The 26132-nt window shown below is 39.3% G+C and overlaps 1 protein-coding gene across 3 annotated transcripts in view; it reads right to left on the bottom strand.

The window, feature by feature from the left end:
• Window positions 1-26132, bottom strand: part of LOC140380657 (ephrin type-A receptor 6-like) — a 62606-nt gene that overhangs the window by 18730 nt on the left and 17744 nt on the right. For all 3 annotated transcript variants that reach the window (XM_072464541.1, XM_072464542.1, XM_072464540.1), the window contains 2 exons: window positions 13457-13612; window positions 9890-10234 (listed from right to left, as the gene is read on the bottom strand). In XM_072464541.1, the coding sequence (XP_072320642.1) occupies window positions 9890-10234; window positions 13457-13612 (501 nt within the window). The remainder of the gene's footprint in view (window positions 1-9889; window positions 10235-13456; window positions 13613-26132) is intronic.

The raw sequence follows: 26132 nt of genomic DNA on the forward strand, positions 1-26132 counted from the left end.
AATCTAAGCTAAATAGTTTAACTGTGTATGAGACTGAAATTATTTTCTTTGCACTCTTCTCTTTTATGTTTCAAACTGTTTTGTGATTTCTATCATATCTTTGTGATTTTTAATGCATTTTTCTTGTTGTGTTAAGCACTTTGAATACATGTCATACACAAGGCACAGAATAAACTTGCCTTGCCTTCTTTTTCATCTCATTCAAAATCAAACCAAAATGCATGTAAGTCAATGACAATATTTGTTAGGTTGCCATGGTAAGATGCTTGTAGATAGAGGTATGCCGTCATTGGCTTTTTTGTTTAGAATGGCAAAAAAATTGCCAAATTTTATTTGTCAACGTCAAAGTAATTTTTCATTGCGTTCAGCTCATCATTTTGCACAGAATGTATGTTAATGCCAGAAAATAGGACATCTCAAGCCAGAGATACGCAAGTTTTAACACTTAAAACGTTTCAATCTTTGTTAGCTTGCCACGCCCACATTTGGAATGTATAAAAAAACGCCCACATTTGGAATGTATAAAAAAATCTAAATAATTTGCTCTTATTGCACATGGGTGTAGTTAATTTTGACACATTTACAAGCCTTTTGACTGAAAATTCAAGGTGGAAAAAAATAAGTAAGAGGTATAAAAATTTGAAAAAATTTGGTTCTGCCCACAATAGTCGACTCCCTGTGGGGTTTAGGGTGGGGTCATAATATCATTTTTTACTTGTCCTTACATGAGGTATGTTTGTATCAATTTCCATAAGTCTATGAAGACAAAGGTCCGTCATTGCCGTAATGTATTTTTAAATTTGATGTATATATATATATATATATATATATATATATATATATATATATATATATATATATATTTATATATATAATATAAATATAAAATGAATATACATACACACGCGGCTGTGAAAATGTTCCATGAAGTAGTGTAAAAGTTTGTGCTGTTTGCGAGGAAGAGGTGATGTAGGCGGGGGGATTAGAGGTGTGCTCCTTGCGGTGGCAAGTACCCCGCGGCCGCAGGGGGGGCGAGGGCCTTTATTGCCGCGTGTGGCTTTAATTTTGTTTAAAATTCACTTTGACCACACCCGAAGCCGTATCTGCTTCAAACTGATCATATTTAATTGCATATGGGTTTTGTGTCTTGTGTCTGAAAACTGCAGGAGTAGATGCCAAAAGTATGACGAGGTGCACTTTTGTCAGCGCCGTGTTTGATCCAGTATGGTCATGTCCTCACATGAACTATTGACTGTGTGAGCGTCATATTTTTACTGCAACTTTTTCCCATTGGCCCCATGTTAATTGATTTTTGAGGTGGCGCTACCGAGCCGTCTTTCAATATTTTTTCACAGAATCTTCACTCAAAATTTGAAATCACAAAGTTATATTTTTTGATACCACTCACTGGTATAGTTGTCCTCGTTTACTACTCGATATTTGCGTTTTTACGGCCCCCGAATACATCGTCCCTCCCTGGACGATTCTCTTCCTTCGGCTCGGGCTTAATAATCACCATAACGCGTTCACTACATAACCAGTGCCGCCGTAAGCGGTCAACAAACTGTGGGCTTGTCCATCTAGCAACCTGTACCAAGTTCCCACCTAAATACCCATTTGCTCCTGAGCCCACAGCGACACCCTGTGGCCGCTCCCAACACTCCATCTCTATCAGGGGTTTTGGCTCCTACAAGTACTAAGTACTGTAAAGTAAAAACCACGGGTGGAAAGTAAGTAATTGTAAATACTCACGTTACTGTTGTTTGAGTAATTGTCCTTTTTGGGTGGATTTTTAAACATGTAATTGTAATGAGTTACATTTAAAAATCATGTGAGTATTAAGTACAAAAGTCCCAATCGGCCCCATTCACCATTCAGCACAAAATCTGTTTGAAACACGTTTTACTACTACATTACATTTAAAACTTTTACTTACATAGATTTTTATACGTGCTTAAACTAAATTGTGTACTTCTTCCACCACTTGTGTTTCCTTCATGCATAGTTTTATAGAGTAAATGAGACCCCAGGTGATGGGTGTTCCCACTGCTCCTGACAAGCTGCTCCAGCAGCGTTTAAGGGTGGTAAAATTCAGAGGGAAAATGTCCCTACGCAGGGACAATAAAGTTACCTTGAACTTATAAACTGAATCATATTGTTGCATAAAATATGGATATGGGTACATAAAAATAAACCAGAAAAAAATACACCATATTTTCTTGACATCAAATCAACTAAACTCCACTGAACAAGCTGTAGTCCATAAAAATGTGGTTGGAGCCAGAGGAAACATCTGCTGTTGCCATTGCTATGTGAAGCTACATGTGGCGCTTTGTCCGGTGGGCAGCTGGTGTCTGAGCCCCATAGAGAGAGCCAAGATGTTCTGGGAATTTCTCAGTCCCAGTCTGGCTGCTTGTTGTAGGTAGTGATGGCAAACAGCACACACAACAGCAGCATGTATTGACAGAACACTGAAATAATTCTACGCTCCAATTTAGTATGAAAAAAACTGAATGCCTCTTCTACATTGATTTTGTCTTTATTTCTCAGTTTGACCATCCTGTGCCATGAGCTATGTAGAAACAACTGGCTTAAGAGAATGACGTATACACAGAAGAACAGGCCAGTTAGCTGCAAGGCATGTGGTGGAATGTCTATTGTGGAACATTTCAGTGATTCTCAGATGGCAGACTCTACAACTGGTAAAGTTACAGAGTGAACCTTTAACATGAACACAATTAGGATTAACATCATCATAAGAATATCAGGGTTAGCAGATTAAAAGCGTAGACATGCAATAGCAGTAGTATTGCTTAACATGTGATTACAGTGACAGCCAACCAAAGATATACTTAAAACTTCTAGATATTATGTAAAAAATATGGGTTAAACCATCAAACCTTATATGTACTTCTGTCTTGCTTTCAGAGACATCTATATTATAATCCTGGGTAAAACAAGGGGGAGACTGGGAGGATGAAAATATCTGCAGCCAGCTATACTGCGTAAAAAGCAGAAATTTATGCAAGGAGAGGCACTGAGAGGACCTCAGGGGGAAACAACCCAAATCCAAAGAGGAAAAGCTCCAACATCCGGAGCATATCAATCCAAGTGCGGACGCCATTTCCACAGTTGGAGACACGTCCCGGGAGGACCATTCTGTAGCTCAGGGCTCAACAACGGCATGTGACAGTGTTCATGTGTGCTCAATAGTGAAAAACTGAGCTTTAAATTCAAATCTCAATAAACATACATTTATTTTTAATAGTAAATGTCAGTAAATGTTTCACTGGTTTAGTTTAACTTTTCCATGGTTAAACTAAGAAGAAGTCTTGCAATGTTTTGTGTTCTCACAAAGTGAGAATGCATCCTGCGGTTTATCAGGCCAATCACAAGGCACTGGGTTAAAAACAGTTTAGATTTTTCTGCTTCTTCCGCTGTTGTGACTCTTCGACCAGCCTGAAGTATTCAATGGCTTTCGGCAAGGGACTTTCCAGATTGAGTCAAAGTGAGACAAATATAAATCTGGTGTGAGCCAGGTTTTGTTTAGTGTGTTCAGGGTTGTCAAAAGATCAATACCCAGATACTAATCAATACTAAAACTAGTATCAAAACGTCAATCAATACTGAAAAAAATAAACAGAGGACCTTCCCTGAGTAATGAATAGTCTCGATCTCTATCAAAATTAAGGTGACAGGACGGCACAGTGGCTGAGTGAATGTCAGGTTCGACTTCCAGCACATCAACCCAACATCTCCCAAAACATCAACCCAAAACATAGCTATAGGTTGTGGCTCGCTCCCCATTAGCTGCTCACTGCTGCTGAAAGATTGCCCGCTCTCAAGGGATTAATAAAGGACCTTCTCTTACATGGTACAAGAGAAGGTTAAGGTTTGAATTAATAATAATTGCAACTATGGATCTCACCACTATGAGCCACAAAATAGTTATTAAATGAACACTATAGCTGTCTCCATGCATGTTACAGAGTGCACCTTTAAGAATGGTGCGTCGATACGTTTCTGAGGAGATACTCGGGAGGAAAAGTCAGTGTTTGCTGAACTGTCAGACTGGTTAGTCAGAAAAATATGGCCCCAAAATATGTCCTGCTCATTACAACTTTATCAAATTGATTAATGTGCGCAATTCTTAACTTGAGTAAATTGGAGAAAATAGGTTAGCCTTGAAGTATAAATGCTCAAACGGAAAGAACAGAGAGGGAGAAAGTGAAGGGGGAGCAGAGAGGATTCCCAAGAGGTTGCATCTCCCCAGCATCTGAGCATATAAATAGAATCCCGCCTTATTCCCAGAGCAGAACGGAAAAACACAGAACAGAAAAGAAAGGGGGAAAAAAAATCTAAAATCCAGGGCACCACCGAACAAGCAAAGAGATGTTCACACGAGGAATTACAATGTGCCTCTGGACATGGAGTGTTCCATTAGACATCATCAAGTCGGTGTAATCACTCATTCGTCCAGGAGTGAGCCTTTGTAGAAAAAGTTTAACATCTATTGATTTTAAAAACATTGTCTGGATGTCTACATTTTTCATCATCACCATCATCATCAACAACAACATCAACATCAACAACAACAACAACAACAACAACAACATCAACAACAACAACATTACCATCATACTTTTTTCCGATACTATTGGCAGCAACAAACTGACTGAAGGTGCTTTGAGTTTCTCAGGGTGCAAAGACTGTTACTGGTACATTATTTAACTTGATCAAGCAACAAACATTTTCAAAAACAAGACGACTTTCAGAAGAACCAGATACGATCAGAAAAATACATTCAAAATCTCTGCTGGGAAATATATTAAATGTTTAGTAATTCTGATAAAATTGAAATGATAAAAATATCAATCTCAGAGCCTAAAAGAGACCATATACAAGCTCAGTGTCTGAGCTTTTACATATCCGAAGAAGCAATGTTCCAATTATTGTAATTATGTTGTGGTTTACTAAAACGATTATGGATTTAATTGACTAAAATTGTAATGGCATTTTGTAGACTAATAATAGACTCACAAAACAAATATTACTTTACTTAAAGGTTGAATGGACGATTTTTTTGGCACAAATCTAAGTCTTATTTCCTCGTGGCGTGGACGGCCGATTAGTCCTGCCAAGTATCAATCATAAAACGCACCTACCGCTCACCTGCAGCCGCGTGCGGTTCGTCCCCACGTTTCCGTGTGCCTAAGCACATGGATCTATCATAATATAGTTCCTTCAGTGTACGGGGCAAAATGAAGACGGAGAAAGACAGTTCGAGCTGACGCAGAAGTGGACAGAAATCTACGGGAGACGAGAGATGTGATGCGCTTCGTTGCGCAAATAAACAAACGCACGTGTGTGTTGTATCAGTCCGCACGGGGGAGTGCGCATGCGCACTTCCACCTGAGTTCTCAAATCGCCGAAAAATCGTCCATTGCGCCTTTAACCTTGACTAAAACTAAAACAAATTTGAGTCAGAAGACTAAAACTGAAATCAGAATTGACACTGGCAGCACTACATGTGTGTTTGTCTTGCTTTTACTGGCTAAATGTGAAAAAACAATCCCCAACTTCAATACATACAAAATTATGATAAAACCCCATATTGCTCATTCTCAACAGCCCAGAAACTATTTGTATATTGCTATGACATCTAACCCACTGCTTTTGTAATCTATTCGAAGTTACTGCTGCACAAAAAAAAGCAATTAGTCCAAATCACTAGAATCTGGCTTGTGCTTAAGGCTTCCCTCTTGTTGTAGTGGCAGTGGCTTGTTTTGCTCTCGTATACGCACAACAAAGAGAAGCTGACGGTGTTTGTGGCCCGGCCTCCTGACAGACCACAGTGAACTCAGTGGGAGGTTCTGCTGAACAGACAGAGCTGAGCGGACCCACAGCAGTTCAAAGAACACCGAACACAAGCTCTCTGCAATCGGCCACTTTCCTAAGATTGAACCCAAAACAGCTGATCTTCACTGGGCTTACGAGAACAACAATGCATCCGATCTACCATCTGTCTGGACGTTATGCACAATATTACATTACAGTAAGCACTTTTTAAATTACACATCTATAGAAAAATAATACAAATTGAAGTGATAGAGAGAAATAGTAAAAGTATAGCAGTAATAATAGTTGCAATAGTTGTAAGTTAGATAATAATGAAGTACATGAACGTGTTCGAGTCCTTACATGGTAATGAGTTTAGGTGCCACAGCCATCAATTAAACTTATCACGGTTATTAAAACAGTAGCTCTGGAAATGTTGAAAGAAGCAGTAATTATAATTAATAGATTTAGCCTAATTAAAAGCATAATGAGATATTAATAGGCAATTTACAAACAGATAGCACACAAACAAAATATAAATAGCCCCTCCCTCTCTCTGCAAAACCTATTTAAGTGCTAATTCTGCTTTTGATTGGCCATTATTTTGTTACTGGATGTATTGATATCACAATTAATTGCGTATATCTCTTCACTGTCTCCGACTCATTTGGCAGTGAGCTCATCTTTTCAAGTCCAACGTGAGCAGATGTTTAGTAAGCAAGACCGTCTCTGAAATGACTGCACATTATTAAAGACATTAAACTGCAAATTTTAACACGTACTTGTGCTGCAAGTCGCATAAAATAAGTCTGTGTGTAAACAGATAAAATGTAGAGCTGCATAATATAGCAATTAATTGTTTACACACAAAAAATGAGAGGAAATAAATCAATTGCAATTCAGTATTTCTCAAATTACTTCAGTAGTTGGTCTTCTTGTTCTGTTTCATCACTGCATTTATATTTGGACCAGATTTAGTTAAGGTAGAGTTATGAATTAGCATTGACTGGTTTTGTCTCTCTCAACTCTCAGTTAATCACAAGAACTATAAGGGGATAATTGTGACTATTTAAGAAGCAAAATTAAAGGTTTTTAATTCCATCAATAGTTATAAAAAAATATATATCTAAATAAGAACTGCTTTTAGATCCACCTGTTTTTTTCACATTGATTAAATGTTTTCATTCAGACAGTTCATTTTCAAAAAGCTGGTCATAAACTTGACGACTAATAATGTGTTTGACAACAGCAATTAAAGAAAATGAACGATTTCAGTGTTTGATCACGGTCTCAGTAATTGTGATCAATTGTTCATTTTGTGTGTGTTTTTTCCACCCAATAGTCGTACCATTAAAATTTGATACTGTGACATCCATAGTCCTGACGTAGACTTAAATTTGGTTTGGACATGTTCTAGTCCCAGTTTAGTCCCGGTCTAGGTTTAGTTTTGGGTTTGCAGTCTCAGTCTCTATTTTAATGTCACGATTTTGAGTAGAACCTGCAAGTGCAAGACTATTGGACTATTCTAACAATTGGTTTACCATAATCTAATGTAAAAATAGAATATTTCTTGTTATTGCAATGATTCCCACAATTATTACAATATTTTCCGAATATGTGCAGCTCTAATTGCGGCCGTGACAAGTACACCTCATAACCACTGTCTTTCACACTAATTGCAAGTCCCAAGCAAGCAGTGGAGAAGTGCCTTGGCTATACAGAGAAACGGTGTGACTAACAGACAATGCTAACATCTGGAAGCGGGACGACGAGTGTGTGTGAATGTGTGTGTGAATGTGTGTGTGAATGTGTGTATGAATGTGTGTGTGAATGTGTGTCTGAATGTGTGTCTGAATGTGTGTGTGAATGTGTGTATGAATGTGTGTGTGAATGTGTGTGTGAATGTGTGTGTGAATGTGTGTGTGAATGTGTGTATGAATGTGTGTATGAATGTGTGTATGAATGTGTGTGTGTGAATGTGTGTCTGAATGTGTGTGTGAATGTGTGTGTGAATGTGTGTGTGAATGTGTGTGTGAATGTGTGTGTGAATGTGTGTGTGAATGTGTCTCAAGAGCCGAATATAGTGTGTCTATGAGAGATGCTAGTTTGACAAGTTAATCCGGTGGAAACATGGTAAAGGGAACATTCCCAAGGGCAGCCTCTTCCGCCTCCAGAGGTGATTTGCATGCTGTCTGGCTTGGCCCAAGACATGTGACATCTGTTTTCAATGACAAGGTGACAGCCAATCAGCATAATGTCTCAATCCTAAAAATATGGCATTGAAAGACAATGCTGCAGTATATGAGAAGGTGAAGAAAATAAGTCAGCCATGTCTAGATAGGGCCGATTTTGATGTGAGTAAAGTAAGACAACATGCCAAACTAAACTGAGAAGACAATGGTGTGATTGAACTGTGATGGTAAATTGGATGTTTTGAATTTTTTTTGGGAAAAAATAAAAGATCTTTAGAAATCTTTGGTGTCTAGTCGAGGAAAATTCAATATTTTTCAGAGCGAATATGTGTCGTAAAGTAAGACACTAGGATGAATATGGTGTGAGTAATTAATGGTTGGAGGGGCCGATTGTGGAGATTAGCCACACTCCATCAGTGGCTTACCTCCACTGTTGAATATACCGGAATGAAAAGTGCCTTTTGGCGTCCAAAAAAACAATCATTCAAATTATAGGTTTAAAAAAAAAAAATTACAATTGGTTAAAGCTGACAGACGGTTGTCAAATCATATTATAGGTGTTTCATTACTCAATATTACTGCACAGCCCTTCTTTAAAATGAGGAAATGTAAACAGGCCTGCACAAACACTACAATAAAGTACAACTTAATAGTAGTAGAGTCAAAAGAAGCACGCCATATGAACAAACAGGAACAGAATGTATCACCAACTGTGCAACAGTCATCTTCTCTGAGTCTATGGGCCAACAAACTGCTTTGCTGTGATATGACTCTACTTCTATTTTAAACCACACGGAGAGGATCAGACGCCACAAAGCATTTACTAGACACCATCTCATACTTTATTGCTGCCATAAAACAGAATGTACTCATCTAAACAGAGGGAATCCTAAACAGAAGAACAGAATCATATCTGTTCCTATGACAGTTTAATCTCCTCTCTCCTTGTGAAATCTTTATGAAGGAGCAATCAGGCATTTAATTCATTTCCTTATTGGAGCAGTCGTGATTATCACCACCGTAATGGAACTGTGGCATTGTTATTTAGCATAAACTTCCCTGTGGTTATTTATATGACAAGGCAACACTGTAGGGACGACATTGTGCTTGGATACTAGATATGTTTTCAGCAATGTCCCTGTAATTGTTTAGGTAATTACTAATTAAAGGTTACTAATATAGATCACGGTTTACAATGCATATTCATTGAAACGAGAGAAGACAAATACAATGCCCACAGTCATTTTATATTTGATAAAAAAGTTGTCAGTTGAGACATTTATGTAAAGGTTATTTGATTTTTCCCATAAGACAATTGAAAAATGGTTAGCATTTGTTTTCTGACAGCTGAATCAAGATGTTAAAAGCAGTTTATAGAAGTTTTCACCACTCCAGATGGCGGTTTTGCCCACGCTAGCAAGATTAACATGATAAATGTTTCACAAGTATTCCTGGAGTTTCACAAACCTTCAAGAAAAATAAGTGTATATAATACAAAAAAAAATATTTACAGGTTTCTTATAAGTTTATTTTCCTATATTATATTAAGTACAGATTTACTTTTTTACTTTGTTACTGCTTGTTTATTCTTGCAGCCCTTTGGATGCATATTTTTAGGCTTGGTATTAACACCAAGACCAAATAAAAAAACACGGCCTTAATTAGATACTTTTACATGCTATTTCCCTTGGCAGAGAAACCACAGATTAAGTATATTTAGCAGCAACGTTATTTGCAACACAACAATAAAAAAAAAAACACATGCACTTGTCTTCACAGCAATTAAAATCTCACAAATGCAACTCTAAGGATTGTCAAGGGGCACAGTTTAGGCAAAAGCAGGTAACGTCTCTACTCACCAGCCTGGTGTGTGTTGACTGTGATATTGGCCAGGGACCTTGTGGCCACGCCCAGCCCGGACACTCCATTCACCGCCTCCACGTGGAAAGTGTAGTTTGCATGTACCGCGTACTCCAGGATAGCCACAGACGTACTAGTCAGACCCAGCGCTTTGGGAATGAACCTCAGGTCGGGCTCACAGGGTTCACACTGGGTCACTCCGCTGTCTGAAGTGTCACAGCGCTGGCACAGGACGTTATAGGCGAGGTCCTTCCTGCCCCCATTGTCTCGCGGAGGCATCCACTGAAGGAACAGGGCTGTGTCGTTTATCAGGGACACCAAGTTCCTGGGAGCTGACGGGGGTCCTTAACACAGAGACATGTTAGTTAAACAGGGTTCAGGAGACTATAAGGGTCTTTCATTCAAAAATCCAATCCCTGGTGGAGGGCCCGCTTAATGGCATAAAAATGTTCTTGTTGTTGTTTTCAATAATAATAACAATAATAATACAATTGGATTAATAAAAGCCTAAAAATAACGAAAAAACTGTATTTGAACTGGAGACTTTCAAAACCTATTCCATCTAATTAGCATGGGTGTCATAGTCTAAATATAGCTCTAATTGGGATCAGTGTTTTACAACAACGGGCAATCTTCAGCACTCTTGTGTGTATCTACATTATCTGCTCCACCAACTTGTATCCATAGCAACAGTACAATACAAAGTTATCACAATGAAACATTTTCTGTTGTTGCTAGATTGTTGCCTTTTTTGTACCATTAATATAAATACAACTGTCAATTGAGATTAGGATTGTGTCATCAGATCTCAAATAGCAGCATTCTATTTACAGGTTAGTGAACAAATGGAGATTTTAAAATTTTCAATAGCATAATCAATAAAATACATTTACAGAAACACAATACGGAATAAAATGATTTTAAAGAAGTGCACTGAGGCTGATATTCTTTTAAAATTCGAGACATTAAATCATAGTTTTGTTCCATAGGTTGGGAGTAAAGTTCCTAAACTCCTTTTCCCTTGCTCCATATTGACTCTGTGAGACTCTAAAACAAAAATGTCCTGAGCTTTATAAATAAACAAAAGGTAGCTTTTCTTGCTTCCAATGATAGTCTCCTACTTTGGAGTATAATTGACTGTGTCTCCTTCTCCTGAAATGAACCTTAGAGCTGAATGATAAGAGGTTTCAACACTGTTGCTGTAGAAGGCATATTTAAATATAATTTCACCATTATCCAGCACTGAGAGAAATGTAGCCTAGTATTTGTAATGGGGTACGTGTTCAAACATATTACCATCGCGCCTATGAATAGATACATATCTTGATTCACTAGTGCGTCTCTTGGAGAACAGCATACATTTTGTTTTACTTGAATTTATCAACAATTTCAAATGAACACAGTTTTGTTGAATTGAATGACAATCCACTTTGATGTTTTGTATCATTTGTGCAGCAGAAGGCACCCTAATATATAGAATCACATCCTCTGCATATAAGTGGATGCTACTGTGTTTTTAATTATGCCCAATTGAGTCTATATAAATTGTAAATAACATGGCTCCAAGGACGGACCCTTGAGGAACGTGCGTTTTTTAAGAACATTCAGATATAAAGCCATCAGCAGAAACAGCTTGAGCTCTATTTGTGAAGTAATCTTTTTTTTAATTTGTGTCAAACCCAATAGCATCCAGATGTCCAAGAGAATACAGTGATCCACAGAATCAAAGGCCTTTGACAAATCAACAGAAACAGCAGCACATTCTCCATGATTATCCAACGCAATAGCAATATTGTTTATAACTTTGGTAGCAGCTGTAATAGTACTATGCCCTGGTCTGGTAGCTATTTAAAATGTCATATTTGGTTAAGAGGTACCTGGTACTTATTAGCTTCTCCACGAGTTTTGCTGGACAGGATAGTTTTGAGATTGGACGGAAATTATTCATATCATTTTTTTGGCCGCCTTTGTGCAAAGGGAGAACAAAAGCAGTTTTCCGTAGTATGGGATACTTTAAGTGGGAATTGGTATATCACATGAGTTAAACAATTTACTATCAGTGAAGCTGACCTAGGGTCGAGGGTGTCAGCTCCTTTTTATCTGTAGAGAGCAACATATTTAATAGTTTATACCGTGTAAAGGATTTAAAGGGAAATTACTTGATCATCAAGTCAATTCTCATGTATTGGGGCAACAACAATAGATGGATTCGTCAGTAAAGTGCAAACACAAATATCCTTTTTTATTTTTCAGACTAATTGAATCTTTCATAATTTCATTTGGTAAAGAGAGAGCAGAATTTTTTGATAGGATTTTTAACTGTTTGCCAAAATGTTGCAGAACTGACTTGTGATTCAGTGAAAGTATTGACATAGTAAGATGCTTTGGCTTTACAAACAGTAGAAACATATTTATTACATTTGTGTGTGACAAAACTGCTGGCAATCTGCTGCTGTTGACTTCTGCCCAGGCTTTGTTACACTCTCGAGATAATGCTGACATGTCTGGACAAAAGCAGGGATTATTCATATTTTTGACTCTTGACTCTTTATCAGTAATATCACTCAATGTTTTAATGAAAAAGTCCAGTACTGTGTTTGGTTCTGGATTACAAGTGGTAAAACCAATGTCACTATAGTACAGATCAAACAGAAAAGCTTGTTCATTAAAACGCTTACAGGATCTTGTAACAGTTATACTTGCTTAGACACCCAATAGGACATTGGGCACCTAAATCAATAGGAAAGAATCGGCTCGGGGGCTTGTCTGGGTCCCGCAGATACCTCAGATGTGAGTAGAGTTTAATGAATATCTTAATTTTCCAAGCGCTGTATCAGTGCGAGGTTTGTTTTGGTCCTTCTCTGAGTACTAAAATTCGTAGGTAGATCACTGGAGCATAATCTCTGATTCGTTGCTGCTCCGTGTCGGCCACAAAAAAGTTCAGCTTTGTCCAACTTTTCTGCGTTGGACGCTCTGGCTGCTCGGCGTCCAGGGTGTCCGACATTCAAACGACACTTAAAACGCAGGATTCTCACAAAACGCTCGAAACGTCCCGCACGACACGCGTGCACCTAGACTTTGAATGTAAACTAGACGCTTTGACGCTGCGGTCTGAACGGGCCATTGAGTTAAAAAGCCTTTTAGGAGCAGCATCCCTAGGCACTAGCCAAGTGGTAACCTGTGAGGGAATCTGGAATCACTAAGGCATTTCAAGAAAAAGTCACACTTTTCACAGAAAAGAAAAAATTATTTCACCACTGTCAGTTTTTTTTTGAAAGTGTTATGAGTGTTTTTTGTGTGGAACGTGGGCGTCGAGCCTTCAAGAGCTCATGGCATGTTACTCCATAATTGGTACTGTGACTGATATCGCACCAGATGTTATTTTCACAGTTAGGATGTGGAAGCATAAGCTTGTAGTTATGCATTTACATTTAGCACTTAGTACATTAAACAAAAAGAAAGGAGAGAAAAATCTCTAACATGACAGATGGTACCGGAACAGACTGACAAAGGCACACACAAAGTGAGATAAAGCATTGCCCAGATGACAGCAGAGTCGTACTGACTTGTGCAGGCCATGGTGGAAGGGTCTTTGAGGGCTCGGCTGAAGCTCTTGTCACAGTGGCAGACTGTGGCAGCCTGGTCATGACTGGAGCTGTGAGGAGGACACTTGGAGCATTTTGTGTTCCCAGAAAACGCCTTGAAGAATCCTGGCTTACAGGCTGCAGATGAGACAAAGGAAAGAGTGAAAATATAATAATGATATGTTCCACATATGAAAATCTTCCATTTATTTGTAACTATTTAGTATCTCCATATTCTGAAGCAACTGACAACTAGGGGTGTGCAACGCCTATAATCTGCTGATACAATATGCACCACAATTCTGCATTTCACAATACAACACGATATATCCTGATACTGATGACAAGGACGATTTATTGTGATTTTTTTTTTACAAAATAAAACAATTATTTAGCTTGTTTTGATGAGTCATGAAATAAGACACATAACCTATGAACACTTTCTGGTATTGATACTGAATTATTCTTAGACAAAGTATTGATACTTAATGACTCACAGTGAGTTTGGCCCAGTATTGTGATTGAAATCAACTGAAATCCAGGCAACAATGTAGGCTCATTAATATGCATCATGTCTTCAGAAATATTGATACTTTGATACCAAGTGCTGCGATAATTAGTTTAATTTATTTTTTAACACCGCTACTGACAACACCACAAGATCATAGGACTTCACACAATTACAAATATTTATACAGAAAGCTCCTAGTGTGATAAAATGGCAGATTAAACTCATAATTGATTCCCAAATCTAAAAACATCTCACTCCATGCCTTCTTCTTTGTTTTGTGTTTATAATCCCAATAAAATTAATCAACTGAGAAAAACGTTTGGCAGCCTAAGACTCCCACGACAGATTAACCTACTAATAGACTAAGGGCCTACAGCCCGTGTGGGGCCCTCGTAGAGTGGACAAAAGTAGGGCTGTATGCTCATACTGGAACTGTTTCTTTATACAGGCATTTGCATAATCTTATTTTTATTTTTTATCTATTCTTGTACTACTGTTATAATCATCTAGACTGGTCAAACCGAGAAATTTTTTTGTCTATAATATTATTAGGCCCGAGCGCCACAAGCTGGCGAGAGGCCTATTAATCTCGTAAGGCCGTGCGAAGCACGGCTGCGAAATCGAGCGCGAAGCGCTCGCCCACTTCCAAACACTCACTAACGCACTCCTTCACTCACGCACGCCCCGTGCATACTAATTAGTAGTAGGAAAATGGAACATTACTGTTGTAAACGGGCGAAGCCCGTGCAAAAGTGCGCACTAAACGAGCACTTATAAAGCACTCATTTGCGCTAAGTAGCTCACGAATATGTTCCCCATCTCTTGCATGTTCCGTGCATATAAGCATGTAATGCAAAAATTGAACATTATTACTGTATAGAGGGCCAAAAACACAAAGTGGGCGGAGCCCACTCAAAATTTACGAAAGCACCCCTCAGTGACCAGGGACCCACACCATGAGGTAGGAAAGCGCGAGCGCTTTCCGAAAATGTATAGTTTATGATATTTGAAAAATGGGAAACATTGTTTTCGCATCGGAATATTATTCTTTCTTTCTTCTTCACAAAAGTCACAAAAATTTGCACACCTCTAAAAACCGTGCCTCTCTACATTCTGGCCATTTCTCTTTTCTAAAATAAAAAAATTGGCGCGTCAGCGCCCCCAAATGTACCAAAAATGCATTGAGAGATGGGAAATGACCCCAAAAAAATCTGATCGTAGAATCATGAAATTTGGCGCAGAGGTAGATGGTGACAAGAGAAGTAAAAAATATTATTACGGTGGCTTTTTATTCAAAAAGCCACGGTCTCTGTGCGGCAAAGCCGCACATTTTGCCAAGAATCGGCGAGGGCCGATCATTGCCGCTTGCGGCTTTAATTATTATTATTATTATACATTAATCTGCTGTGACTTTTATCTGTACTGTTGAGGTACAAACACGCGTAATAAAATCTTAAGCAATGAATGATGTTGTGGGATTCCCTGGGATTCCCCTGGATGCCAGACACACACACACACACACACACACACATGCACACGCACACGCACACACACACATGCACACGCACACGCACACACACACACACACACACACATGCACACGCACACGCACACGCACACACGCACACGCACAGGCACACACACACACACACACACACGCACATGCACACGCACACAGGCACACGCACACACACACACAGACACACAGACACACACACACACACACACACACACACGCACACGCACACGCACAGGCACACGCACACACACACACACACACACACACAGACACACAGACACACACACATACGCACACACGCGCAGGGCCGGCCCCAGCACATTTGGTGCCCTAGGCCAAGCAAAAAAAAAAAGAAAAAAAATCCAGAGGGGGGCGGCACAGCGGGGGGGCGCCCCCCTCTGGATTTTTTTTTTTTTTTTTCAGGCACCTGCCTATACGGCCTAGTGGAAGGGCCGGCCCTGCCCTGCGCGCACACACGCACCATTCAAGAATAGTTGTAGTAGTTTTCTAATTATCATCAGAATCTTGAAAAACAAACTGTCAGCCAATGCTAAAGGCTACATTGAAACTAAAGCTCTTTTCATTTTAACTGCTGCCACTCATTGTTATTAAAGCAAAACCAGAGTTGAGATGAAGTGATTTTAAAATGATTTACAATGAATAGAAATAGATTGTGTACAAGTGTAAGTGTAACAGGCATTTGCAAAAAAAAAAAGTGAGGAATATTGCAGCAAGCTTGTCTAAAGAATCGTCACAGAAAATAATCAATCCATTTGTCTGGGCAAGTATTGATAAACATTTTTAAAACTCACATAAATGGAAATAACCTTTACCTTTCCAGAATAATTTCTTGTTCTCCAGCTGAACTATTACAAGACCCACTCAAGAATATCAAGGTTTATATTGTGCTTTTATTCCATTCCATTCCATTCCATTATTTCATATAGATTTAGGAAAATCTAACTGTTTGCGAGTATTAATCTACAGTAATGTCCTTTATGTGTGATAAGTTTGTGTATTTTCATATTTTTTTACTGTTATCTCAATTGAATAGGTTTTCTGTTAACCTGGCTCCACCTAACCTCACATCGCAGTGTCTTCAGTCAAACCTCTTTTCTTATCTTATGGAGACACATCATTCTCACCTTTCCTTTTTCCATTTGTGGCTCCCTATATTTATTCAACTTCAATGTTTCTTTTCTGCACTTCTTTTATCAGGAAACCCACTGCTTATTGCGTTTATTTTCATACAGCTCGTGTATGGCTCAACAGCTGTGAAAAAGTTATGGTGGAATAACAATTGCAATATTTTCTGTTAATATACTTGCACTAAGTTGTGGTAATGATATCTAAATGTCTAATAAACATGCAAATTGTAATTCAGAAGAGTTACCCTTTTAGTAATATGGTAATTTTGACATTTTCTTTTTCAATTGTTAACGGAGGCAAATTGTTGTCAAAAAAAAAGTCACCATGACCTCTTATTCAAGTTATTTTGAAGTTCGGCTGTGAGTCATTGAATGAACTCTGAACAAGGCAATAAAGACATTTCAAAATAAAATATCCTAAAACCCATGGCTCAAGCTGCTGTGTAACTCAACAGTAAATGTGCTTATGTAGAAAGGCCCGAGTCAACTCCCCGACAATAATGCCTCTTTTTTTCTTTTTTGGTTGGAAGCTACAATTTCATTCTTTGACAGTTACCGTAAATGAAAATCTTTGGTTGCGACCCAATGCTAACCATGTTTTGCCCAGCAGTTTTCAAGTATGTCTTCTTTAGTCTCTATAGGAGCTGGTGGTAAATAAAAGAAGCAAGCATCCTCCCTGAGGCAGTGTGGCCACTACTGCAGTTTACCCCCAGGTTTGGCTTACAAAGATTCATATCTGAGAGCACAACCGACCAGTTATTTAGTCATCTCTGCTCTGAAACATATGAGAATGTAAATGTGTGACTCACAAAAACAAATCAACCAGGAGAAAACACACTTTGTATGGTTATGAAGTCATTTATAACTGCATATTTTAATTTACTATTCTTTTTGTGGGGAAAAATCAAAGCAATTCCCCCACATTTACAGAATTTACACAGTTCAGCAAATGCCATCCAGTTAAAATGGCTTCAGGGTTCAAAGTATGCGCTTTAGCCTCTTAAAGACTGTGAAAAACAAAACAAAACTTATTTGTATGTCTTGTTCTTTAACACACATTTTTAAAGTTTTTAAGGAGTCACTTTGCTTTAAATCAATTTAACCAAGTAAGAATAAGAATTGTTTTATTTCATGTTCAAACTGAACTGTACAAAGTTTACTTATTTTTACTTTATCATCATCAAGTCAATTCAAACAAATCTGACAAAACCACTTTTGTGCCAAAATGGTGCATGCGTTAGAGTCTAATGAGGAGAGTGATTTGTCACATTTGCAGAAACCTTCTTCACTGGGATATATTACTCTGACTATGCAAAGCTTCTGCCAACGGCAGAATTTAAGTCTCAGATGCTCGCTGCTATAGCTGCATAGATCTGCACCAGAAAGCAATTACAAAAGTATTTCCATCCAAATGTCTGAGAGCATCCAACACAGCACAACATGCACTCTTAAAGGCATTCATATTCACAGCATTCAGGAATGTTTTAGAAGAGGAGGTCCAAAACACAAAATAATATTCAACAGCTCAAAAGCAGGGCATCTGGTTCAAAACTGAGACAAACTGTTTGGGTATTATGTGATTTATGACTACAATTAAAGAAAACATGAAATTTGTGTTTATGAGAAAAAAAATGACCCAAAGGAGAGGTTAACTTTGACAAATGGATTTCTTATCAGACCTATATTTATGTGTTGCACCTTGACATATTTCGGCTGCCCTCTGCAGAAGTGTTTTACTGCGACGTCTCTGGTCAATTGGGTTAAACATATTCGGACTGCAGATGGCGTTGTTGTCCTACTGCGCCACATAAAACGACAGCGCCATCTGCAGTCCGACTTCTTCAGAACCATATCCCAGATGTGATAAAGTTGGTACGCCTCCACGTCCCAATTTACAGTCTGGTAGGCTCGTTTCCAGAGCTCGATGGCCTCCCTGGTCCAGCAATGATACTTGTTGCTCTCTGTGCCTAAGACATTAGCGCCGTCCCAGTCCACGAGGGGGTTCTTCCTCTTGCTTTATGGCTCGTGTGCATGATTTGGTTGTCTCCTTTTCACATTCCATTCAATTTCCCTCCTTTTGAGTATTGAATGTGATGCAAATGTAGTAAGACAGCGCCAAAATCTGCATCAAACAGCTGACCACACATATCACTATAGCACAAGTGACACTTTTGAGGAACGCAGACGAAATATATCCAACTCCAGAAGAAAGAAGTTTCCAATATCTCCAGGAGGTTTGCATTTGAAACATTATGATGCCACATTTTTATCGACGTTTCTTGGTTGCCCAGGTATGTGTGAGGTTGAGGTTTTCAGAAACAGATGGAGCCAGACAGTGTGTTTACTGAGGTCTATCTGCTTTGATATGCAGATAGGACATTCACACAGAATGACTGATGCTTGCACTTAGCTTAACAGGCTTTGGACCGGCACATTCACCCAACGTAAGAGGTTCTTATTCCTTAACACTTACAGTAACGAAGAGTTTGCTGTTGAGGAAAATAACACTTATCAATTTCCACTAAAACATTATTAACAACATTATTTGAAAAACACAATTAACAACTGAAATATTTTACTTGTGTATCCCAAACTGCAAATTCACTTTTACAGTGATTAATACAATATTTGTTTGAGATGTGTTCATGTCATAATGGGGATTGCCTTTACATGATAACTACTGTATATTAAAGGGTTTGGTTTGTTTCCTACTTCAACTGCACTTTTTGTTTTCATGTTGCACTGAACTGTACCACTAAACATAGCGACATCTGTTTCACCGTTGTCTGGCTGTGCTGTTTGTCGCTTTGGAACTAACTAACATTAATATTTTAGGGTAACAGTCTTACTTTAATCCAGCCACGAGGCAAGCACTTTGTGTCACGGTTCCAAGCCAAGATAACTGAAGTGGGTTGCATCAGGAACGGCGCCTTCCAAATCAATATGCAATCATAGGAGGCTGGATCTGCAGTGGCAGCCCCAGAAGAGTAAACCTGATTTGAAAGATCTGACTACATTGCTTAAAGCACTTGTTGCAAAGCACTGCTTCCATTTTGCTGTGTTGCTTGAGTTCAAATGAAACCGTACTCAATGACATCTCTATTTGCCTCCCACTCGACGCTGCGCCTTCTTTTTAAATACATGCGGGTGACGAAAATGAACAAAAAGCATGATGACTGTGTGATGTTGGCTTATCTAGGTCATGATATAACGGCGCCATCTCCCGCTTTAACCCTCTTGTGGCTGACACTGGATGAGAGCGATGGAATAATAAAGTGCTGGATTGAGCCGTCAAAAGCGTCTGGCACGGTGCTATTGGGCTGGAAAGCACGGTTTGATAAGCGCTGATGTCGTTCTTTGCTTAGGCAACTGAAAGGGGGAGATGGACATGTTGGAATATATTTGGGAGCAATGGGGTTTTCCTCTCTCTCTCTCTCTCTCTCTCTCTGCCTCTCACCCGTTCCCCATGCCGCCTCGCTCAGACAGCTTTGATCACACTACCCTTTGAAGCAGTGTTCCAAAATGAAAACGAGGAGAAAGCAGAAGTCATCCAAAGTTCAAGCCCAAACTTACTGCAGCTCCATCAGCAGCCACATAAGCCGAAGCAAGACCTATGGAAAATATCGATTAAAACTTGAATTATTGCTGTAAATCATTCATTACGCCGCCATGATTTGTTGCGCTGTTGATGGAAGATTTTCTAACCCGTACTAAATGAGATCAAATCACCTTTGGAGGATTACGCTGAAGGAACATCTTGACATTTCTGAACTCAATAGAGGAGTCGAGGAGGGCTAAACTTGCTGTTTTCCTTTTGCTTATCCGAGGGAATATTTCCATGAATGTACTTGAGCAAGAATCAAAAGACATCCAATAGAACAGTTCGCCAAATGTACAGTTGGGAAAAGAAAGAATTTCACACAAATGAAGGTGAATTTCTTAATTATTACTATAGAAGTGAAGTCATGTCCAGGTTCGGATATCTGATTCCTAATGCAGTGCACTGAGCAATCAATCTCAGTTAATTGTCTGTGAATCTATCTCCAGGGAGACTTGCCGTGTTACCAATTACATATTTTCATCGTTCTAAATGCCAATGTAACAATTTAACTGACATATTTTCTGCACTGAGTAACTATTGCTAACGACGAAAACGTGACAGAACAGAACTGCACCAAGATCGAGGTCATCTTTCACAATGACACAAAATGAGAATAACACATTTAAAGAGGGCCTAGCAGTGGATTCAACATTAGGATCTTGTAGAGCCATAAAAATGTGCAAAATTCCTGATATAATTCTGAAATGGAGGTGATTTGAGAAGAAGAACGTAGAAGATAGAAAAAAACAAATAAAAGTACTTGACTTGAGTGAAAGTATTGAAGTACCTGTTCAATATTTTACTAAAACGTTGAAGTATTTCATTAGCTATTAAAGAGTCCTAACACTTTTGTCAATCATTTTCTAAGGAGCTAAAAACAAGCTCAAGCCATACAGTTTGAGGACTATTACAGATTTGTCCTTTTCATAAATGTAGTGAGCACAGTAGAAAGTACAGTTACTTGCTCTCAAATAAAGGTAATGTGTTCACTGTAAAATGTTACTTAAGCACAGTACTTTTACTTTTGTACTTCCTAACTTTCAACCACTGTATACACGTTCTCCAATTAACTGCTATCAGATCCAAATGCTAATGATTTTAATTCTTAGTTTAGTTTTTTATCTCAAAATATGGAAAACATATTATGTCTTGTTAGTTTGTAGCCTAAAAATGTATTTGAGCTCCACAAAAAGTATTATTATTAGTTCTGCAGATACAACTTAAAAAACAAAGGTATTTGTCCAGTAAAACTCGTGATTTAACATATTCTCCTATCACATAAAAGTTATTATGATCCACCACCATACGGGTTGTACTGAACAATATAACACGATTAAAGTAATTAGCACTAAAACTACCATCTTTACAACCTGTTTATGATCTATAACACATTTTTCTCGTGTTAAATGGATATGTAATTGAGTGGTTGGTCTTCATTGTATGAGTGACAATACGCCTATCAAAGTTCATCTATGTGGCTCTGGGCTATTTTCTTTCTCCACCTGTCTTTGTAGCTTTAGAATATGCACTTCTGTCAGCAAACATGCCAGAATACGCCATCCAAGCTGCACATTTTTGTGGTGTTAACTGGGTCAGCGCAGTACGACTTAGTGACCCGTTCAGCGAAGAGACCGCCGCCATCCCATTGACACTGTTGCATCAACTGTAAAAGCAATCCAAGCAACTACTGAGCAAGAAAGTGGCGCCGGGGCAGTGGAGATGTAGGACGATCGTGTGCAAGAGCCGCTCGCACATCAGTAATGCCTCCTGACAGGCTTCTCTGTTGTTCAACCACATAGTGCAGATGAAGGCAAAAGACAAAGAGAATGGATACATAAAAGACGACTATACAAACAAAATAATGTCACTCAGGGGGGGAAATGAAGGCTTTATTACAGTCCGTCGTACACATCATCTTTGCTAATGACTGCTGCTTGTAATAGCTGGAGTAACCACGTCACCACAGGAGTACATGGATTTCATCCCAAAGAACTGAGACTGCTAATTCAACACAATGTCATTCGTAACACTGGCTGAACTAGCTTTGCAATCAGGCAACGTGGCTCAATTTAGCACCTGCCTTAATTACCTGAGTATGTCTGAGGCTTTGCAAATGGAAAAAGAAAAGGTTGGAGGACTTTTTACGGAGACGAGACGCAAGCTAAATTAGCAGTGAAACTATTAAATGAAGGCAATTAGCCAGCTAGCCCCCAGTCTGCCGGCACTAAATGAGAAACCAGGCCGAAGACTGTTCACAGTGGCTCAACAGTTGCTTTAAACTTTTTTTTAATCCATTCCGCTGACGATGGGTCATATTTAGCGATGCTGATGCAACTAATTACACAGGATGCATTGTGCACAAGTGATATGTGGTATATTTTTGCATAACTCAGATTAATAGCAAATGGCTTTCCTAACTTGACAAGATAATTGATAGTATCGTGAAAGGGCATCGTAAGACATATTTGAAATGTCTAAATCACTACAGTGTTGTTTAAAATCATATAGCAACCATGAAAACTCTGAGATGCTTCTCAAGAGGGATGATATTCTGAAGAGTTGAACAAAAGTAAAAACATGTTGTAGCCAGGAAAGAGACAGGTAAATAACACATAAATATGTACTTTCAAACTCTTTCAAAATGTCAAACTCAGTCAATCTTAGGTTTGGCTACAACACACTGTCACTTATTTTTTTACAGGTATTTGCTTTGCCTGAAATGTTCTCTTATATTTTTAAGTTACATATGTTTTACTGCTAAAGTATACATACATACAAAGTCACGATATCTCCATGTTGACAAGAGGATAAGTTATATACTGCCCCATTTGTTGAAGTGTTGTACAAACAAACACAAATAGGTCAAATGTATGAAAAAGGCTCACATTTATAATATAATGCGTAGTGAGGTTTTTGTTTGGAGAAAGAGAGGACGCGCGCGTGTGAAGACAATGCTGCCTGGTTGTTTAAAAGGCCCTCTGTAAATGAAAGACTTTGCAGATGAATGGGGAAGGCCCTTAGAGATTCAGACTCCTTCTCCACTTCTCTCTTTTATCCCATTGTCCATGTTTGTCTCCATTAATATCCGCCTCAGAGCTCTCACAATGTCGGCAAATGAATATGTTTGGCATTTTAATCTAGGCAAAACCCCAGTGCTGTAGCCAAGGCCACAAAAAACAAACTGAAACAAAAGTCCTGGCTTCAAACATTGCTTTCGTGCCGATACCACACGAAGCATCAAGAGAGTATTTATTTGGCACTTCCTCTCTTCGTTTCTTATTTTTTTAAACACGTGCCATTTTTACAATTCATAAACACATGATTTTGTCACAATTTTAGAGTAAAGTGCAACACGTTGAAAAGGAAGTAGGGAAAAGTCTAAGCTTATCCAGCCATTCCCTTCATTCACGATGTCATCATGTGTGTGGTAAAGATGAAGAACTTTCACAATGGTTCATAATAGTTACACATCTGAGTACACATTGTATTTAAGACACTGGCACAGCACTCTGAAATCTTGCTTGTCCCACTGACATTTGGGATCTCTTTTTTTCAGGGGAGTCCTGGCCCCAGAGTGGAGCCTATTGCAGATGTGTCAGTTGTAGGAGGAGAAACCAGAGCAGAAGGAGAAAACCATACAAGGAGCACAAACTCCTCACACAACTTCCCAGTGCCACCTGGGAGTGAAAACCTGGAATGATGTGCCACTGTCACCCAGTGTTCTAAATCAGGGGTCCCCAACCACCAGGCCGGGGACCGGTACCGGTACCGGTCCGCAACACGTTCGCTGCCGGGGCGTACAAAAATTGGAAATAATTTATCAGTGACAGCATCTTCTCTGACTTAACTTTGGCCTGTCCTTCATGACACTAATACGCTCGTCTGCGGATATATAATGAAAGGCCTTAGGAAATTGCCAATAAAATCCATTAAATATAATAGTAGAAAAAGCTTCAGTTGTAGTCATCTGGACTCAGTTTGAAAAAATAGACGTTTCGACTCTCATCCAAGAGTCATTGTCAATAACAGAATTTAGGTCGAGAACTCCGATATTAATACTGTTCTGTGGTAAGACCCGCCCATTGGGAGGAGCCTTCCTGAAGTAGAAAGAGTTGTTTGTTTCAACAGAAACTCCCCCTTGTATCTACCGAGCTAGCCTATTCAGAATCTTAATGGGCTATTAGAAACCTCTTTGTCTTTGTGAGACCCTGGCTCAACCACACTGAGTACCTGATTAGCATCTGAATGTCCTTTACCTTTCCAGGGGTTCAGAATCCCATTATAAATAACAGGAAGATGAAACCTAAGCCCTCCATTTCTGTTTAAAGAAGGTCTTTCTTTTTTAACAAAAATAGCTTCCTTGACTCCTCTTTCAAACCATCTTTTCTCCCTGCTTAAAACCTTCACCTCACCGTCTTCAAACGAGTGATTAGAGGCTTCAAGATGGAGATGCACGGCACTCTGAGGTCCTGAACTAGTATTTCTTCTGTGCTGATAAAGCCTCTTGTGTAGAGGCTGTTTCGTCTCACCTATGTAACGTTCTTTACAGCTTTCTTCACTGCATTGGATCGAATAAACTACATTGCTCTGTTTTTGAGTCGGCAACTTGTCCTTTGGGTGAACCAGTTTTTGTCTTAAAGTGTTTCCTGGTTTAAAATAAACAGGGACTTCGTGTTGTCTAAAAATTCTCTGCAGTTTTTCCGACAGGCCAGACACATAAGGGATAGAAACACCCTTCCTTCTCTGTTCAGTTTCCCTTTTGTCCTGCTTCTTGGTTCTCTTCACACTGTTGAGAGCCCAAGCGGGGTAACCACAGGCTGAGAGGGCATTTCGGACATGTTTTTCCTCTTTCTTCTTGCCCTCTGAGCTGGTGGGCACACCTTGAGCTCTGTGTTGTAAGGTTCTGATCACCCCCAGCTTGTGCTGTAGTGGGTGGTTGGAACCAAAGAGCAGATACTGGTCCGTGTGTGTAGGTTTCCTATATACTTCTATTTGGAGTTTCCCGTCCTCTCCTCTGATCGTGGAACAATCAAGAAAGGCCAAGCGATTCTCCTTAGCGTCTTCTCTTGTAAACCTGATATGTGGGTCCACAGCATTGATGTGATCAGAGAATGTTTCCAGCTCTTGTTTCTTGATTGTTACAAAAGTATCATCGACATAGCGGAGCCACAGTTTTGGAGCTATGCCTGAGAATGAGGACAGTGCCTTCTTCTCAAAGTGCTCCATGTACAGGTTGGCCACTATGGGAGAGACGGGCGAGCCCATGGCACAGCCATGAATCTGTCTGTAAAATTGTCCCCGGAATTGAAAGTAAGTGGTGTTCAGACAGATGTCCAACAGTTTACATATGTGTTCAGGTGTCAGTTTGGTCCTTTCCTGTAGGGTGGTGTCTTCCTGCAGTCTGATCCTCACTGCTGCTACTGTATCAGTGGTCGGGATGCAGGTGAACAGGGACACAACATCATATGAAACCATGAGGTCATCTGGGTCCAGTTGGAGATGTTTCACTTTATCCACAAAGTTGTGCGTGTTTTCCACATGATGTTCCGAATTCCCCACAAGCGGAGCCAATATAGTTGTTAAATGCTTGGCCACATTGTAGGTGATGGAATCTGTGCTGCACACTATGGGTCTGAGTGGAACCTCCTTTTTGTGTATTTTTGGAAGGCCATAAATGCAAGGCATGGCTTCACCAGGATACAGTCTGTAATACAGAGGCCGGTCTATCGCTTCCTCTTTTTCCAGCCTTTGTAAACAGTCTATCACTTTCTTCTTGTAGCCACTGGTCGGATCTCTTTTCAAGCGCTCGTATGTGGTCGTGTCCTCGAGGAGGGTGTGGACTTTGGCTTCGTAATCAGCTGCGTTGAGAATCACAGTGC

Source organism: Eucyclogobius newberryi, unplaced genomic scaffold (genome assembly GCF_026437365.1).
Source record: "Eucyclogobius newberryi isolate DKJ021-1_F unplaced genomic scaffold, fEucNew1.0.hap1 SCAF_5, whole genome shotgun sequence".
Taxonomy (NCBI): Eukaryota; Metazoa; Chordata; class Actinopteri; order Gobiiformes; family Gobiidae; genus Eucyclogobius; species Eucyclogobius newberryi.